Here is an 18,793-nt window from a genome sequence, read left to right as displayed (position 1 = left end):
AGGCAAATTCCATGCTAGGGATCATTTAGAAGGGGATTGGGAGGAAATGCTAATATTATAATGCCCTTATACAAATCTATGGTGCAGCCACATTTAGAGTACTGCATGCAGTTCTTAAGAAGGACACTGTAGAACTGGAAAAGTGCAGAACAGGTCAACCAAGATGATAAGGGGCCTGGAGCACCTTCCTTATGAGGCAAGGCTATGCCATGTGGGGCTTTTTCGTTTGGAAGAGAGGTGATGACGGGGGTGGGGGGGAGGACATGAAAGAGGTACATAAAATTATGCATGGAGTAGATAGATTGGACAGAGAGAATTTTTTTCTCCTTCTCTCACAACACTAGAACCAGGAGTCATCCCATGAAACTAAAGGCCAGGAAATGCAGAAACAATAAAAGGAAGTACTTTTTCACACAGCACAAAATTAATCTTTGGAATTCTCTACCATGGGATGTGGTGATGGCCACTAGCTTGGATGGCTTTAAAAAGGGCTTAGACAAGTTCATGGAGGACAGGTCTATCAATGGCTACTAATCTGGTGGCTATAGGCCACCTCTAGCCTCAGAGGCAAGATGCCTCTAAATACCAGCTGCGGGGGAAAAACATCAGGAGAGAGGGCATGCTTTCATCTCTTGCCTCTGGGCTTCCCAGAAGCATCTGGTGGGGCCACTGTGTGAAACAGGATGCTGGACTGGATGGACCTTGGGACTCGGCCAGCAGGGCTGCTCTTCTGTTATGTTATTTAAATGCACTATTTCAGAAGCCACATCATCTTCCCTGTGTCAAGAGTTGTTCGATGCCACAGTAAACAAGACTCAGAGAGTTTTAGGAGCTGATCCAAGCCAGCTAACGTCAACATACAGATTTCAACTTGCCATAAACCAAACCCAAAAGGAAATGGTAAGCAAACTGTTCTTTGGCAATAATGTCGTAAGACATTAAAGTGGTGACTCTTAAAATTCCCAATTTATAAGCCTCAGTTATTTAATAGTTACAGTAAATCAAACAGTAAATCAAGTATTTAATTTCAGACAGAAAAAATATCTTAAAATTTTATTGGACTTCTGGGCATTCATTTCAACAGTCATAAAAGCATAACTTATTTGATAAGGTTGCCTATATTCTTTAGGGTTGAATGTACACTACATGGTTCCAATCAGTTCTCAGCAATTATAGCCATTCTAACTTTATAAATAGCATTCAGAAGAAATAGAAGGGGGGGGGAAGTATTTAATTTCCAAAGACCTTAAAATGCGGGACCTTAACAATTTTTTAAGCCTACAGTGCAGTGAAAACTCTTTCCACAAGTCTGCTGCAAGTTCTTTTCCCACCATGAAACTATCCCTAAATTAATGTCTACAGAAGGTAAGGTAACAATGGCAACTGTAGCCTGTACTTGCTGAAAAATGTATTCAGGCCAATTCATTGTATTCTAACAAACCTGGCACCATAGCTTTGTAAGACTATAACTCAAGTTTTCATTCTCAAAACATGCACTCCCACACACATGATTCAAACAGGAACATAATGAGAGCACAATCAAATTTCCAACACACCAATACACAGGAAGCTGAAGAGGTCCCACCCAGCCACTCCAACTATTATATGGTTTATTTACTGATTTATTTATTTATTTTTATTAAAACATTTAATAACGCAAAGGTAGGCAACCTTGGCTCTTCCGCCATTGCTGAACTCTCATCATTCCTAGTCACAATTTACTGTGGCTGGTGAAAGTTGTCGTTCAACAACAGCTGGAGAGCCAATGCTGCCTACTTCTGGTTTAATCCCTTCATTCTGGAGATAATCAAATGTTTTTGAAATGTCACACCACAATGTACCCAGAAAAAAAACAACAGAACCTCCTTTTATGTCCTAAAGAAGCAGTTCTCAAACTTGGGTCCCCAGATGATGTTGGACTAAAACTACCATCATCCCGTCACAATGGCCTCTATCGTGGCCGGGAATGATGCAAGTTGTAGTCCAACACCAGCTCGGGACCCAAGTTTGAGAGCCCCTGTCCTAAAGATATTTCTTTGCTCTTCAGTTACGCAAAATATCCCCTGGACAACAGCTTATCATGCATGACTTCCAATTTGTGTTTCAACCAGGGGCGTAGCTAGGGGAGAGGGGGCCCCTGTTCACCCTTCTCTCTGGAGGCCCCCCAGAGTGAGGAAGATAATGAAGAAAATAGGGAGGGGTGGAGCTGGAGGCCTGGGTTCTTTGAACCCCTTCGCTCAATTATAGCTATACCCCTGGTTTCAACAAAACACTTATTTCCACCGTTCAGATTCTATTGACTAAACTCATTGAAACCTCTAAACCTCATTTAAGCTAGCTAAATTAATGCTGATTTTGCACCACAGGGATTCAACTAATCTTGGAAAACTACAGGATGTGCTCCACAAGATAACATTTTGCCAGTTAAACCCTCAATTCCCATATTTCTCTCCTTTCTTTGTAAAGAAACAAGTAGACTATCAGTAGTCTATTGAACCTTCCTAATGATCATAAGAATCTTCAAGAGCTCATCCCTGCCCTACTGTATCTAAGCAGACTGATCAAAATGTTTAGGAATAGGTGACGGACTACAAAATGGAAAGTTCTATCTGAGTTTAGAACCTCACAACACATCACTTTACCTTAAATTCTCAATCACCAGTTACATTTCCTCTGTTCAGAGTACTACAACACACAACACAAGCCTACAGAGAGATGAGGACATTTTATAAATTCTCCTTCATTTCCCCCTTTTCCATTAGATATTGACAATCACTTATTTTTATACTATCCTTAAGATGATCCCAGAGCAGTGAAGAAGTTAAACACAAACAACCATAAAACATATATGAAAAACATTCTCAAATAAAAACAAACACAGCTACAACCTAAAAAAATGACTACTCATTGGCCTGGATAAAAGGGGCAGTCTTCGGTCTCTTCCAAAAGATTGGAAGAGGGAGCCATGCAGACCTCAAGTACCATAGCCTAGGGGCTAATACTGAGAAGACCCTGTCCCGCATGCTCAACAAAGGAGCTTCAGCTAATGTTGGCAAATAGTGGAGAGCCCTCCCACTCAACCCAGTCCTACATATAAAGCCCAACAGCTCTGCATAGTTGGCCAAGCAGAAGTTTGCTAATTATTCCCTTTTCTTTGTTAAGAATAAATTTTAAAGGGAGCAAAGACCATTTCCTTGGCTTTAATTCAGTCGCTTTAGCTATAGCAACTATAGGAAAGTTATATGTTCACCTCCTCCTCAGTTGGCTTGTTGACTTAGTGGCAAAATTTCAAATGCTTAGACAGACTCTTCTCATTTTAACTCTCGCTGAATATTAAATGTCATACTGAAAACTACTGAAAGCATGTTTGTAAATTTAAGTGGTAGAGATGTGTATTCAACTGGTATTATATCCATCTCATTCTTATGAAAGAAATTATCCTAAGACTGAAGATATTATATGGGGATGAGGATAGAACATCATTTTAACAGGTAGTGAAAGCAATTACTAATCATTGTGTAAAAATCCTTTCAAATTATCAGTATTACTGGAATTCAAAAGTAAGTCTAGCAGCAGTTTTCCTCACACAAAACCCAACCAAATATTTTTAAAGGAACTTTTATCTTTTAGAAATGTTTCTGTGTTTTACTCCTAGGAAAATAATAGACATCTTATACATTCAGATGTCACAGAATAAATTAACTATCAATATAGTAATTTAATTTACCTTGAGAAGATAAGTGGGGATGTTGCTGAAGTCCACTGGCAATTTCAAAAGGAAACGAGCTGAAAATTCACCAGTCTGTTACAAAATAAAAATATAATGAGAGCTACAGCAATATCACTGTGCAGCATTAAAAAATAGGATTATAACCTGGACCTCTCAAAGCTCACTATTTAACAGGACACAATGCCACTCAAGTCATGAGTTAAATCAGATATTTATAATTTAAATCAGGGCTGCACAATGTCAGTCCTCCAGCTGTTGCTGATCTACAACTCTCAGCATCCCCAGCCACAGTGACCAATAGTCAGGGATGACAGGAGCTGTAGACCAGCATATGCAGGAGGGCCAAAGTTGTGCAGCCCTGGATCAGATGATGCTAGATCCTCCACATTATACGGATCATTATTTGTGAACTCTTTTTACACTGAAAGGCTAAATTGATTTGTTGCTTTTGCCTTTTTTGGTAAATTATTCTGGATCTTCTTGAACAGTCAAACACAGGGAAAAATATAAAGCACGATACCATCTAGTTGCTCAATAAACTGTTTACATTTCTATCACTTAGTGCCACTTCACAGTAAGTTTTGCCAGCTGGTTTCTCCATGCAATTATCCCAGTGTATAAGATTAGGTGGAGAAGGTACAGTGTGAACCCAAAGTATACTTAGTATACTAGTAGTACAACAATATACATTACTACTCTTATGTAGCTATTTACTATATTAATACGCTTTACTAGAAGATATACTGCTGACCATGTACCGAGATGATTTTTAAGACAGTGTGAACAAATCAATAGGGAACAGGTCTACCAGTCACTATAAGAACTAAAAATGGACCTTCAGAAGCATTGGTCTACAGCCAGCCTAGTCTTATCCTCGTGCAAAGCTATTGTGCAAGGATGAAGAGCAAGGACACTGTACAAAGAAAAGGAAAACCACCTTTTCCAGATTAGTTCTTATGCTAGCTGAAGATGCTGCAAATTGGAAAACAGATTGCACAACCTTGAATGTGTCCCAGAGGACAAATACAAGGTTGTTTAACTACTACAAGGTATTGGGCAACCTCTAATAGTTGCACAATATTGCAGAGTACAGTAACATTTTATTTTTATTATCTATCTATCTATCATATTTATATACCACCAGATATATACATCTCTAAACGGTGTACACAATCCAAATTACAATATAAAAACAATTAACACACTTTCACTGGATAAAAACAATGGAAAATAATTCACAGAGTGAAACAATTAAAATAATTTCACTGGATAAAAACTATTAAACAGTTTAAAATCAATTTTAATTAAAAGCCTGGAAAGCCTAAGTGCATGCAACTTTTCTTGTTGCACCAGCACAACACTAATTTATTTATTTATTTTATATATCAGCAGATATAAAATATCTCTAGATAGATATCTAGTTGTCAGCCAATATTTCTCTAATGACCAACTAAGGCTAGCTGCATCACATTCTTCGTGTGAGTTTTCCATGAGCACCCATCAGACTACAAATGGAGTAAGACTGATAAACCAGTTTATCTTTGGTCCCATCGGGCAAAACAATTCTTTATGTTCCTCTGGAAAAGCTGTAGAAAACTCTAACCTAGTACTTCAAACTCTGTAGCCTACTTCTCCTTAGCCCAAATCAAAGGGTCAGTGAGAGACAATGGGTAGCATCCAGACCAGGTAGTTGTGATTAAGCACCACTGAAATCAAAGAGAGAAAATACTGTAGTCGTGATCCATTTTAAGTCCCATTAATTTAAGTGAGCCTGCATCATAACTAACCTAGTCTGGATGCTGCTCAGTGTTGTATCCTAAACAAGCAAAGAGGAATATTAGGCAATATGAAAGTAATTGAGTAGGGAACCCCTGAAGGAAGATTGCTCAATGAAGCAAACAAATTCACAGTTAAGGCCAAACAAAAGGCAAGTTCCTTTTTTCTGTTAGCATTCTCATGTAAACATTAATAAGCAGTTTCAGAGTTATTATCCCACAAACTTACAAAGAAGAAACTTCTACAATGTTTGGAGGAATCCTGTCCCTATCCCACTTGAAAGACACTTTCCTTGTCACTTTTAAATTACTAGAGGAACTAAGAAGCTTGGGGTGGGTGGGGTGGGGTGGGGGCGGAAGCATGGCCGACCTTTCAATATAGCCCTCTAATTTTCCAAAAGAACTCAACATCCTAACTCTTAAAAATCTTTTTAATAAAATGTTTCATAATCTTTAGCTTAGGACCAAATAAAATTAATCATCTTCTCAGCTCACTTCTGCATATCAAAGAGTCAGCAAAGCTTAGATACCTTTGATATTAACATACAGAGGAAGGTACAAAACTTGTCTGACGAACTAGTAGTGTGATCCAAAGCTACTATGTACCCTATAACCCAATTAGCAAAAGGGACGGAGAAAGGAGCAAGCTCCTCAGCTCTGCTTCCTAATGTGTACTTCTACTTTCTCCACATTTCATTTGCACCTAGGCTGGCAACAGAGGGGAGAGTCTGCATTTCTCATCAGCTGGATTTGCCCAAAGGGTGTCCAGTTAACAACTACTACGCTACCGTTAAGTATTAGAATATCTGGGATCCATATTTAGATTGTGAGTCCTTTGGGGACAGGGATCCATCTTATTTCTTTATTATTTCTCTGTGTAAACTGCTTTGGAAACTTTTGTTGAAAAGCAGTATATAAATATTTGTTGTTACACAAATATTTATATACTGTTTTCAACAGAAGTTCCCAAAGCAGTTTACATAGATATAAATAAATAAAATGGCTCCTTGTCCCCAAAGGGCTCACAAGAAGAAGGAGAAAGAAATGTAAGCTAGACACCAGCAACAGCCACTAAAGGGATTATGTGCTGGGGGGATGGAAAGGGCCAGTTGCTCTCCTCCTGCTAAATAAAGATAATCATCACTTTTAAAAGGTTCCTCTTTGCTCAGTTACCAAGGGGGTAGATCAGATAGCAAAATTTAAGTTTACGCCACAATATAATGGAAACTGATGTTTTCTCTTTTTCTTTGTATGTTCAGCCTGTGTCATATGGTATTGTAAGCATGCTATGACCTTTGACTCTACAATGCAACCACTGCTTGCCTGGAAATCAGGTTCAAGTCAGGTAATCTAACAGGAGTGCTGAAGAGAAGAGGGAGTGGAGCACAAAGAAGGTAAACTGAGGACACCTCTTTTGTTGTAAAAGACACACCTAATGTAAATAACTTCTCCAAAGCAATGGCTACACTTACTATGGTGAAGGAATTTCTAGCAGAAATATTTTGTCAATACACTTAAAATAGCTTACCCAGTTGTTCTTTTTGCCAGCATATATTTCCATGTTTTCTCCATACTGGGGATCTTCAAGTAACGTTTGATATTCAAACATGAGGCGAGAGCTCTCACGTAATCTGCTGCATTGGAACTGGTGATACTGCTGCACAAGTTCTTTCACAACAAGCAGGAGGCATTCAGGGTTTGAAGGATTCCATGAGGCTAAGTTCTGTGCAATGAAGAGACAGGCACCAAGTTACTAAGAGAGGAATAACGTAGTTGCTGTTTTCACTAGTCAAGCAAAGCGAGGCCTTTAGTTAAACAGAATGTCATTGAAATGGAATCATAAGCCCTATTCAGACAATAAGGCTATTCACACGAGCGGTCTAACCCAGGCTGGGGCAGCCCAGCCTGGATTAGGCTGCTCTCATGCAGTACCAGGATCCACACAGATCCCAGCACTGCCACCCCGCCTAACCCTACTTTTAACCCCCGTTTTTAGCTAGAGTTAAGGGCATGAGTGCACCCTTAAACCCGGCACCGGTGTCATGTGTGTGCCTGGGCCGCTTGCAAACCAAACACGCAGAGTTGGGTGCCTAGAGCATCCACTTTCTGGAGGATGCACCACTTTTTGCAAGAGTGTTGGGTGGGGGAAAGTAGCAGGGTGGGGGAAAGTGGCGGGGTGGGGGCTGGCGGGTAGGCAGTGCCTCCCCTGCCCTTTAAAAGGAAACTCCCCACCCCCACCCTCTGAACCGGCTCCAACACCAGTTGATGTAACTGGAATGGAGCACTGAACAGTTCCGTGCACATCCCTAACTACTATACCTGTGTTCAACATGTGTTAATAACTGTACTTGTTGTATACCCTCATTGTACACATGTACAGCATAATGACTGAATAGGGCTATCGATTCATGGAACTGTCAAGGTGGAAGGGATCTTGGAAGTCTTCTAGTCCAATCCCCTGCTCAGTATAGGAATCTGCTGTAGTATCCTGGACAGGTGGTCACCCACAGCTTCTGTTTGAAAACCTCCAACGAAGGAGAACCCGCCACTGTGCAAGGCAAACTGTTCCAGTGTTGAACAGCTCTAAGAGTTTGGAAATTTCTCCTAATGTTTAAACCTGCTTCTTTGTCATTTCAATCAAAACCAATTTCTGTACAAGTCTGTTTATTATGAATAAACTCCATTGAACATAAGTCCACTGAACATTCAGATTTCAGGATAAAATCTGGTAGACATATTTAGGGTGCAATTTTGTTCCAAGTTTTAATACCAGCTCAACCCCACCCCATCTTGTTTAAGGGGGAAGTGGAAAGCAAAAGAGATTGTAATTCAACAACTGAAGTGACATTTAAAAAGCATCAAAGTCTGCTCTCTACATAGTAAAAGTGTGTTCCAACAACTTGTTCTCAATGGAATTAGAGCTGCTGCCATGAGCTAAGACAGTTTTTCCATGTAAAAATTGCACCCCATGGTGACTCTTTCCACTAACTTACAATGGCAGAAAGATAGACATTCAGAAGTCAGACAAGTCAGCAATTAATATTAGTGAGTCACTGATCCCAAGTTTCCCAAACAATTCTAAAGCACCTACACAATACACATCTACTTCATAGGACTACTTTTAAAAATACAATCTAAGCATTTACATAAGAAATCCTTCAATGATGAAAAGGGCTTAAGGTTGAATATGGGGGAAATAGTTCTAGAGGACTGTCAACATAGTGCAACTTGGAGTGACTTCTGCATCATTAAGAACATGTACTCTAGATTTTAATCTACAGAAAAGGAAAACATTATGAATATACTGCCATGTATTTGGCAGAGTGATAGAAAGACAGGTCCTCACTTGAGAGGATTTATATTCTAAGTCTCAGCAGGGAGGAGGAATACATGGGAAACATTCAAGAGAAACAAGAAGTTCTGGTTTCCTTTCACTTCAAATTAATGCACTTTTTGTTGTTAAACAACAAATGCAATGTGCATGGTACAGTAAAAGAGTAGTCACCAGAGCCTCTTAAGTAAGAACAGGGTGCACCATGCATAGGTGAAGGATGGCAATGAAATAATGACATTATAAAACATGCTGTTGAAATACCCCATGGGACACTACATCTCTACTAAAATTGATCCAAACGGGTCCCAGCATTGCAAAGTTGTTAGGGGAGGAACACACACAGCGTTGCCATCTTGAAATGGATTTTGGAATTCTTTTATGGGATATCAAGGTTTAATGTTCTCTATAATCTTAACATGTTGTGCCAGCAGACACGGTTCTTTTCTTGGGTCCACGACAAAGAGACATGCACACAATGGAAGGTGAATAAATGTCATTTTAATCAGAGAAAGATAGAAGGGGCAAAAGGCTTACATCCCTCAAAACGCACACTACTGGAGATCCCACTGCAGTAGGGGATGTGGCTCTCAGAGCAAGTATGAGGCACCTGCATGCTAGTCCACTGGTGAGATCTAATTAACACTCTCTAAAGGGGCTGCCTTTTATAGTTGATTACAAATAAGCTTCCCTTGCTGGCAAATAGACACACATGAGCAAAGCATGGCAAACACAGATTTGCAGAGAGACAGTAGAATGAGCAAAGTTCTCATAGTAAACACTGATAAGGCAATGAAGCTAATTATATCACTAACCAAAACAAGTTGCTCAGGAGAGATGAGAGGGAGAGAGAATGCTTTATACAAGCCACTAACTCTCAGGCAAGATGGCTGCCCTGTGCCTTCTACATAGGGACTGGCACATGCATTTCACTACATTTCATGTCTGAGATCCTGACACAGAAACTAAATTTTCCTCCTTGAGATACGATGGTCTTGCGCAAGGGGATCTATCCCCAACATATCACTACACATGTATACCAAGTTTGGTGCAAATTGGTTAGGCTACCTCAAACGTTCATGCATCCTCCATCTTGAACACCATCACAAAATACACTGTTGAGGTTTCCCTATGTGGCAACACAATTGTACCAAATTTGGTCCAAATCTGTTCAGGCATTGCAAAGTTGTTAGGACACGGACACACACACACACACACACACACACACAGAGCAAGGTGATCTCATTAGGCTTCTTTTCATGAGGAAAGTATGTTAAAGAAAGTGAAGCGGTATGGGTAACAAGCAACAAATATGAGCAAGTGGAGCTATATACACTTCGACAATTTCATTTACACAAAGTTTAAGAATATCAGGAGATACTCAATAGACCAGGGGCTGGAAGGATTATGATGCCTGCAATACACCAAGGCCTAAGAATCTACGAAGGCTTTATAGAGTTCAGCTGATCTGAAGCCAATAGCAACAATTATGTTTATCTGATTTAATAAAGTAGTCTAAGATACAATGTGTCCTGTAGAAATAAAGAAATTTTGTATCACAAGGTCAGAAAGCAAGCAAGTATGCATTGCGTAGCTTGTATTTCCTTTTCACAAGGTTTTAGACAAAGAGCCTTTCCAGAAAGTTGATGAATGTAATATGCCAGTATCGGATGACATCACCTAAATCAGGAATTCCCTCTCCCTCATATTTTTCTATTGTGGTAGATCACCAATATTGTGTCAAAGGAAATGACCTATATTTCAAAACAACTGACCTACAGCAAAGTTGGAGATTTCTTTTTCCCAAGCACCAATAAGCCAGAGGAAAAAATCCCTCAGAGAAACAATTGCACACACATACATGCGCGTGCACACACACACACACACACACACACACACGGATTTAGTATGGAATGGTTTTCTTGCTAACAAGAAGCTGAAGAATTGGCATTAGAAGCTGCATCAGAAACAAGTTTTTGAATTACTTCTCCAACCTAACACACCAATTTTAGGCGGGCGGTGGAAGGGGAGAATCTCACAAAGGGACTATTACATTCCAAAGCCACAGAGAGGGTCCCTCCGCCCTTCAACGTAGGAAGCCATAACAGAAGAGTCACTTGGAAAGAAACAAAAATGAAGCAGACTATCCAGTGCCACCTTATAAGCAGATTTCAAAAGCCCTCCACCAGATTACAGTAAGAGCACAAAGGTAGATAGCTGAAAAAGACGTGCAGTTTTTTGTTTGTTTTAATTAAAATCACGTTTAGTTTTTTGGACATTTTAGTTATGGCAAGTGGCTGACAGCCTGACTAAAGTAGTATTTATGAAGTACTAATGAAGAGACTAATGTACTAATGAAAGACTAATGAAAGGACTGAGGGAATGGGACTGAGATTTGTGCTCAACTTCCCCAGTCCTTCTACACATATGCTGTTGCACAAACTGATGGAACATCCCCGCTCTGCCCATGCTCCAGAAGTGCTCTGGAGCAGAGGAAACACTTTACTTAGGGTAGCGTGAGCCTAAGTCGTACTCCTGCAGTCCCACATTACCATACATGCCATTTGTCCAGATGTCAGCCAGTGTCTTTTTAAAAAGAAGTCTAGTTTAAACTGAAATATGTTCTTAATACATAAGTTTGAAAGTCTACATTTGCAATCCCTCAACACCAAGTTAAGACAGCTCTTCCATGTAAAAGAACAAACATGGAAGAGGGAGAGGCCATAGTTCAGGGACTGAGTATCGTATTTACCCAAATAGAAGACAACGCTGAATTTAAGATGATCCCCTTTAAAAATAGAGGTTAAACACAGGTCACACGGTATTCACCTTAAAGAAAGATGACTCTGAATTTAAGATGACCCCCTGATATTTAACAGGGGAAAAGCTGGAAAAAAATTAGTCTTCGATTCAGATAAATATGGTACATGCTTTGTATGCAGCAAGTCCCAGGTTCAGCCCAAGTACTACTACTACTATGATGACAATGAATATTTATATAGCGCTTTAAAACAGAAGTTCCTGAAGCAGTTTACACAGAGAAATAAAAATAAATAAATAAAGATGGCTCCCTGTCCCCAAAGGGCTCATAATCTTTAAAGAAGAAAAAAGAAAAACAAACCTGAAGGTTGACACCAGCAACAGCCACAGGAGGGATGCTGTGCTGGGGTTGGATAGGGCCAGTTGCTCTCTCCCTCCTCAATAAAGAAAATCACTTTTTAAAAGGTGCCTCTTTGTTCAGGTAGCAGGGACTAAGTACAGCTGCAAAAGACATCAGTCTGAAACCCGAGAGCTACTGGCAGTCAATGTAGATAATACTGAACTAGACAGACTTTCTGACACTGTATAAAGCAGCATCACATGTTAAAATGGCTTCCTATTGGACCCAAGGGCTGACAAATTCTGGGCACTGGGATCCAGGAGATGCCATCCTATATAGCACACAAGTATCACTCACTAAGCCCAAGAAAATGACTTTGTATTCCTCTTTTATGCCAAATAGTTACCCAAGTTCTGCAACCCAAGTTCTGCAATCTTTCCCAGAATTCTGAACATTTATGACTCTTCTAACTAAACAGCATGGACATTTACCTTCCATCTCAGGAAGGAAGGTTGATTTTGCCCAGTAACTACAAGTCCTAGCTTCTGGAAAGTTCTAAGCACTTGATCTTCAAGAAAGAGTCTTCTTAGTGTTCTTGAATATAGAAAAGGCCACAAAAAGATCTATTAATTTCCCAATGGTCTCATTTCCCTAATTGTCCTCATTGTCTAAGCAGCTAAAGTTCTGCAATACAAATTGGGCTGCATGATGAAGGCTTCGTTTACATTCCTGAAGGTTCTATACAGTCTCAAACTAATGTTTTCTACAGAAGTCAATTAGTGTGTATATTTATTCAAGACAGATTAAGAATTACAATATGGGAAACATTATTTATATCAATTATTTAACCCAGTATTTTTCTTAGTGAATTGGATTTGGTTTTTAAAAAGAGTGGTTTTGTTTTAAAATTGCCATTAAGAATTGTCAGCTTAACAATTGGAAGCTTGTGACCAAATATGAAATAAAGTTAAGGAATAAACACTACACAAAGCAGAGAAACTTGTTTCAGTGAACTCTTGCAAATCTAGGACCAGGGGTGGGGGGATGCAATCACCATATTGCCCAAGCTATATTGTTGTGCAGATCCAAAGAAATATTTTAATAAGCAGAAAATACTTGCACAGACATATGCGGAGGGGGCATGTTATCAGATGTTATCTTCTGTATGGATCCCTTCTAGTCATGTCAAATTTCACTCTGGAGAGTCTCTCAATATTCAGGAGGCAATAAAGCCTTGGTGTGTACTGATGTGCAAAATGATTCAGGTACGAAATGATTTGTATCTGAATCTGGCCAATTCGGGTGATTTGTAGACAAAACAAAAAGTGGGTTGGTGGTAGTGCCCAATGGGTGGAAGCTACCACCCAAATTTCAAAGAAATTGGGCAAAGGGGTGATTTTTAAAGATTATTTGAAGTTTATGCATCTATGGGGATTTCAGCAGCCTTAGTTATAACTCCCCGGAGGGGGGGAAACAGGGTGGCCCAGAGCCGGTTGTGGTGGGTGGTAGTGCCCAATGAGTGCAAGGAAGCTACCACCCAGATATCAAAGGAATTGGGCAAAGGGGTGATTTTAAAAGAATTTTTGAAGTTGGCATGTGTTTGGGGCAGATTCAGGGCAGAAAAGGGGTTTCAGGGGCAGAAGAGTGGGTGAGGTGGTAGTACCCTAATGGGTGCCTGCTACCATCCAGATTTCAAAGAAATTGGTGAAAGGGGTGATTTTTAAATAATTTCTGAATTTTGAACATCTTTAAGCTTTTCCCCCATAGGGAATAATGGGGATTTAAGCAGCCCCCTAACTCCACTTGGGGGGCACAAGGGTGGCTCAGAGTGAGTGGTGGTGTAGTGCACATAGGGTGCCAACCATCCCCAAACCCACAAGCCCATGGGGCACTGGGTTTTGTTGTTTCTGAGGTGTTCTGAGAGCAGATTCTCTGGTAGGAAATGAGAGTGGATTCAATCAAAAACATGTGTACCTAGCATTCTGCACACAGCCTCAAAGACATTATATTTTTAAACAACTCTTTTAGGTATATCAACAAGTACTTGTACTATTCCACTTATACTCCTGTTCTGCAGCAGGAACAAATATTTAAGACTCGAGGCTAAGAAATGACTGCGCCAATGTCATTAGTCCATCTGATTGAGGAAACATCAGTGCTAGAGGAATGTCAACATAGCTCCGAGAAGGGCAGGGGGGATATCGCCGGTTGTGCAGCACCAGAGGTCTGGCAACACATACTGGCAGACGCTTCCTACAGAGGACTACCTTCGTAAGTGAATAAGACTCCAGGAAGAATGTAAGCTACTATCTGTATGGGTGGGTGCGTGCATGCACGCATCTCTCTCTCTCTCTCTCTCCACTGATCAGTATGTTCATACAACCTGGACAGAATTTTAGCTAGTTGTTCCTGACCAGCCCTTTCTTTTTTAAGCAGCCAGGAAATTCAGTTGGAATTCACACACATTTCAATAGCACTACTTGCTATACATATTTATCACAGTTTAAAATTAAATTTTATAACTGTAAGATGAACTGGAATTGCAACTAGATGTCTCTCTCTTTAGCAGACCAAAGTCAGAATCTTCCTGAAGACCAGATGACTTTTTGAAGTGACATTTCATGAAGTGCAAGGAGATTTGAAGGGAAAGTCAATGTCATCCCGGTGTATCCGCACACGACCTGAGGAGAGGAGAGCTGGTCTTCTGGTAGCAAGCATGACCTGTCCCCTTAGCTAAGCAGGGTCCATCCTGGTTGCATATGAATGGGAGACTTGAAGTGTGAACACTGCAAGATATTCCCCTCGGGATGGAGCCGCTCTGGGAAGAACAGAAGGTTCCAAGTTCCTTCCCCGGCTTCTCCAAGATAGGGCAGAGAGAGATCCCTGCCTGCAACCTTGGAGAAGTCACTGCCAGTCTGTGAAGACAAAACTGAGTTAGATGGACCAATGGTCTGACTCAGTATATGGCAGCTTCCTATGACCTGCTTCCTATACCAGTACAATTTTTGAAAACAAAAAACTAAGGCAAAAAAAAACACCTTTGACTAGTCAACCCTAAGCAGATAGTATGGCTGTTCTCGTGAGCAGCCTAGTCTGAGCTAGGCTGCTCGTGTGGAGCACAGGGATCGCTTCCGATCCTGGGGCTCCCACATAGCCTAACCCTACTCTGAAGCCCAGCTTCTAGCCAAAATTAAGGGTGCAAGCCCGTACACATCCCGAGGAGACAAAGAGACGGAGCACCCATCTCATAGGGGAATCGCCCAATGCACTGTGCTTTTTGAGCAGTGTATTGTGAGATTCGCAGAGGAAATCACATTGCCCTGGCCTCCAGAGATCGGCGCTGCCAGCAGCAGCGTGGATCGTGTTGGCGTGCAATAACGTACCCAAAGAGTAGAACAGTCATCTGGGAGGAGAGCTAAGTTTGGAACAGCCTTCCTCCACCTGCCCGCCCACTGGGTCATGTGAATAGACTTATTCTCTCTTCCTCTAGTATTGGGGGCAGTGAGCGGTATGGTTTTCTTTTATTACACATGCCTAAGATGTAAACAAAATTATAAGGATGGAAATAACATGTCATGTCCCCAACCAGTGCTCCCTGCAACAGCGATTCCTAAATGTTGTTGACTACAACTCCCATAATCCCCAGCCAAAGGCCATTGCAGCTGGGGATGATGGGAGTTGTAGTGAAGAGCATCTGGGAATCCCTGTTAGAGGGAACACTGTCCTCAACGACATCCCTCTTCTCTTTTTGCAAACCTGCATATATTGGAGTTGGCGGGAGGCACCACCCTAGTACAACTGTTTCAACTGAGATTATACAAATAAGGGTTTTTCATAAATATACAGAAATATTTACTGTCTTAGGTATACAAGTTTAATTGTTGCACCTTAATCTACATATAAATTGTGACAGGAACAAGCCAAAGTTTAGCACTTTTAGATTCCTTGTTTTTTGTTTATTTTTTATTCCGTGTGTTTAAATAACATGGTGTTAAGTACACACTGCACTCTCTCACTGCAGTCACTGAGATTTATAAAGTAGTGAACTTTGGCTGGATCATACCAGCATGTTCCAATATCATTTAGCTTGCAACTCTAAGCATAATTACCTAGTGCATGTGGTGTACAAGGTCTTTACTGGGCTGATTCAGATGTTAACGATGGTAAAATTATTTGTCCATGTATAAATCAGAGTTCTACTTCTGACTGTAATTAGAAACAAACCAAGATTGGTTGCAACATCCCAACCAAATTATCTTAGTGTATTCTAATCGGTTTGTTTGAAATAAAATGAGATGGGGTGTGTATGGACTGGTTTTTGTGGTTTGTTCAAATTTGGATGGAATAGCCAGTCTGTGAACTGATTCAGTTGAACAGACTGTCTATCTGGTCCATTCAGTCAAACTGGCTCAAACTGGTTCAACGATCCGAAGGGCTATACTTGTAAAGGGGAACCCGGAGAGGATTCCCCTTTATAAGAAAAAGGGGAATCCCGAGCCTTTAAAAGGCTTCTAAGGGTGGCAGAGGCGATGAGAGGGCATCTTTTAAAAGAAGGTGAACCCCTCACAGGATTCCCATTTACATGCCTAGCTCTGTTGAACTGGGTAGAATCAGTCCGCAACGGACCAGGCTCGGCCTAATTCAATTGTAGACCGAACTGCCTCTCCTGGAGGGTAGTTTGATTCGTGGTTGAACCGGCCTGGTTCATTGCAGACTGGTTCATATACACCCTTAAACTGAGATCTGAACCCAAGGTTAGACATGTGTTTCAGAGATCTCTTCCCCCTCAAGCAAGTTGGTTAAAATAAACCAAGATTGGTTGGTTTGGACATCATGACCACAACTAAACATACAAGACAAAAAAGTCAATAGGTTTGTATAATCAATTTTATAGTTGGGGGCGCGGGGGGGGAGGAGTTGTACTAGTACACTCTTTCATTGTTTTGACTTCAAGGCCATTCAGCTCCAAAAGCTTTAGCAAAAACCTGAAGGAATTACATTCTCTCTCTACTTCCCCATCCCCACTTGTTAAAGCAATTCAAAACGAGAAAGAAATATGGATTACTGGTAAATTAGCAACAATTACTATAATTTAAATCAGGGCAAAAACACTACTCCATTCTAAAAAGGAAGTAGCAGCATTATTCATCATTGATGTAATGCTACTGTGCCAAATGACACATATAGTTGCAATCCTGCAGCAAGTGACATCAGTGGAATTACCGCCTGTCATCTCAGCATGCCTGGTGGCCACTTGGCCACCAATCCCAATAGTCAGCTTTGACTCACAGACTTTTAACAGTTGACTAAGTAGCCTAAATCTGAACTGTCAGGACAATTCCTATGTATCTGGCAAGTCTACAGACACCTCCTCCATGCATGTGGGATGACCCATTTCTAACACCTAGAGATCTGCATAAGATGCAATTCTGTCCTATCAATATGAAAATAAGCAAATAGTTTTTAATTAATTGAACTTGTTTTTCTTAAGAATGTGCTTAAGCATCCAGGTTGCCGGAATATCTTCCAAAAACGTGACTTTGAAGGAGACAGCTTGCTACTGTTTTTCCTGGCTGCACTACAGAAAACAGCAAGATCTTCATTTAGTGCACTTTTTCATATTTTGGAGGGAGGTGGGAGGGAATTAAGTGTAATAATTGTCAAGGAAAATAAAATGTCAGGAAACACAAGACACAAAACCCTTGAGAGCAGCTAATAAACTTACATTTATGCAGAGCTTTCTTCACTGATTAATCACAAGCATGACACAAGTTCAATATGCAAGTAACAAGAGATTTGACTAATTTACAGTGATATACTATTAAAGCTCTATTTATACATTTTATTCTGGAGCAGTCTTATGACATCTACCAATGCTACACATCCAAAGTTAACAATGCAACTTAATCATCTTTAAAGTTTCTACATATTCAATAACCTTTCCAGCTCTATACACTTACCTTCATTAATTTTCACTGTGCCCAGCACACAGGAAACCTCAGGTTTTGTGCATATATTACATTTTCAGCTCTATGCTTAGGACAGTTTAAGTGTATGCCTAAGAATGTGCTGTGTGAAAATTGCAATGGCAAATGTATTTACACAAACACCTTATCATTTAGGTAGACTTATTGGGAAGCCAGGTCTGTGGCAGATCTAGCTTTGCCCTAATGTATGATACAACGCCAAATCTGTAATATTACTGAATTCTTTAATAGTCAAAGTGTGGCCTTGAAATGTGTTCCCTTAAACTACATTCCATCAAGAGTTTGCTAGTATTACTTGCTTTTCTAATATGAAATGGTTTTAATACCCCACTCCAAATTCACTCACTTAAAAATAAGTACTACTGAAACTAGCCAGGACTTACTTTTGAGGAAGCGTACTTTGAATAGGTCATGATAAGGAAGAGAAGTTTTGCAATTATACCATAAGTGGATTTTAGATGTGTGTCCATTCCAATTATGAAATCAAGGCCAAATAATGCTATACAGAAAAACCTTTTCAAATTAAAGGGATCCCCTTTCTCTTCCAAAAAGAACAGAAGTTGCATTATTTTGAAATGATTCCTAGGCTTAATTTGCCTGATTAGTGGATGCCAGTTAAGAATATTAAGTCTTCTACTTGCATATTCACAAGCAATTAGTGACTTTCTCTCCAGAAAAATGATTATGCTCCAGTAATTTAAACCTAAAGGACACAGATCTGTTAATTTAAATGATTTCTCATTAGATAATAAGAAAAGGGAAGGCATTTCTTCCAACATGTGCTTCTAGAAGATAATAAGATGCTGCCTTTCCCCTGAGCCATTCAGCACTGTCCTGAAATTTCTGCAAGTTAAAAGAGAGCACATTTGT

At 40.2% G+C, this 18,793-nt stretch overlaps 1 protein-coding gene across 8 annotated transcripts in view; it reads right to left on the bottom strand.

The window, feature by feature from the left end:
- BABAM2 (BRISC and BRCA1 A complex member 2) overlaps positions 1-18,793 on the bottom strand; it is a 224,658-nt gene that overhangs the window by 169,020 nt on the left and 36,845 nt on the right. For all 8 annotated transcript variants that reach the window (XR_008318845.1, XM_053305982.1, XM_053305967.1 and 5 more), the window contains exons 5-6: positions 7,034-7,228; positions 3,728-3,802 (exon numbers count right to left, since the gene is read on the bottom strand). Coding sequence is in view for 7 of the 8 variants with exons in the window: in XM_053305982.1 (XP_053161957.1) it covers positions 3,728-3,802; positions 7,034-7,228 (270 nt within the window). In the remaining variant the exon portion in view is untranslated. The remainder of the gene's footprint in view (positions 1-3,727; positions 3,803-7,033; positions 7,229-18,793) is intronic.

Source organism: Hemicordylus capensis, chromosome 1 (assembly GCF_027244095.1).
Source record: "Hemicordylus capensis ecotype Gifberg chromosome 1, rHemCap1.1.pri, whole genome shotgun sequence".
Lineage (NCBI taxonomy): Eukaryota > Metazoa > Chordata > Lepidosauria > Squamata > Cordylidae > Hemicordylus > Hemicordylus capensis.
This window is presented reverse-complemented; position numbering and strand designations above follow the sequence as displayed.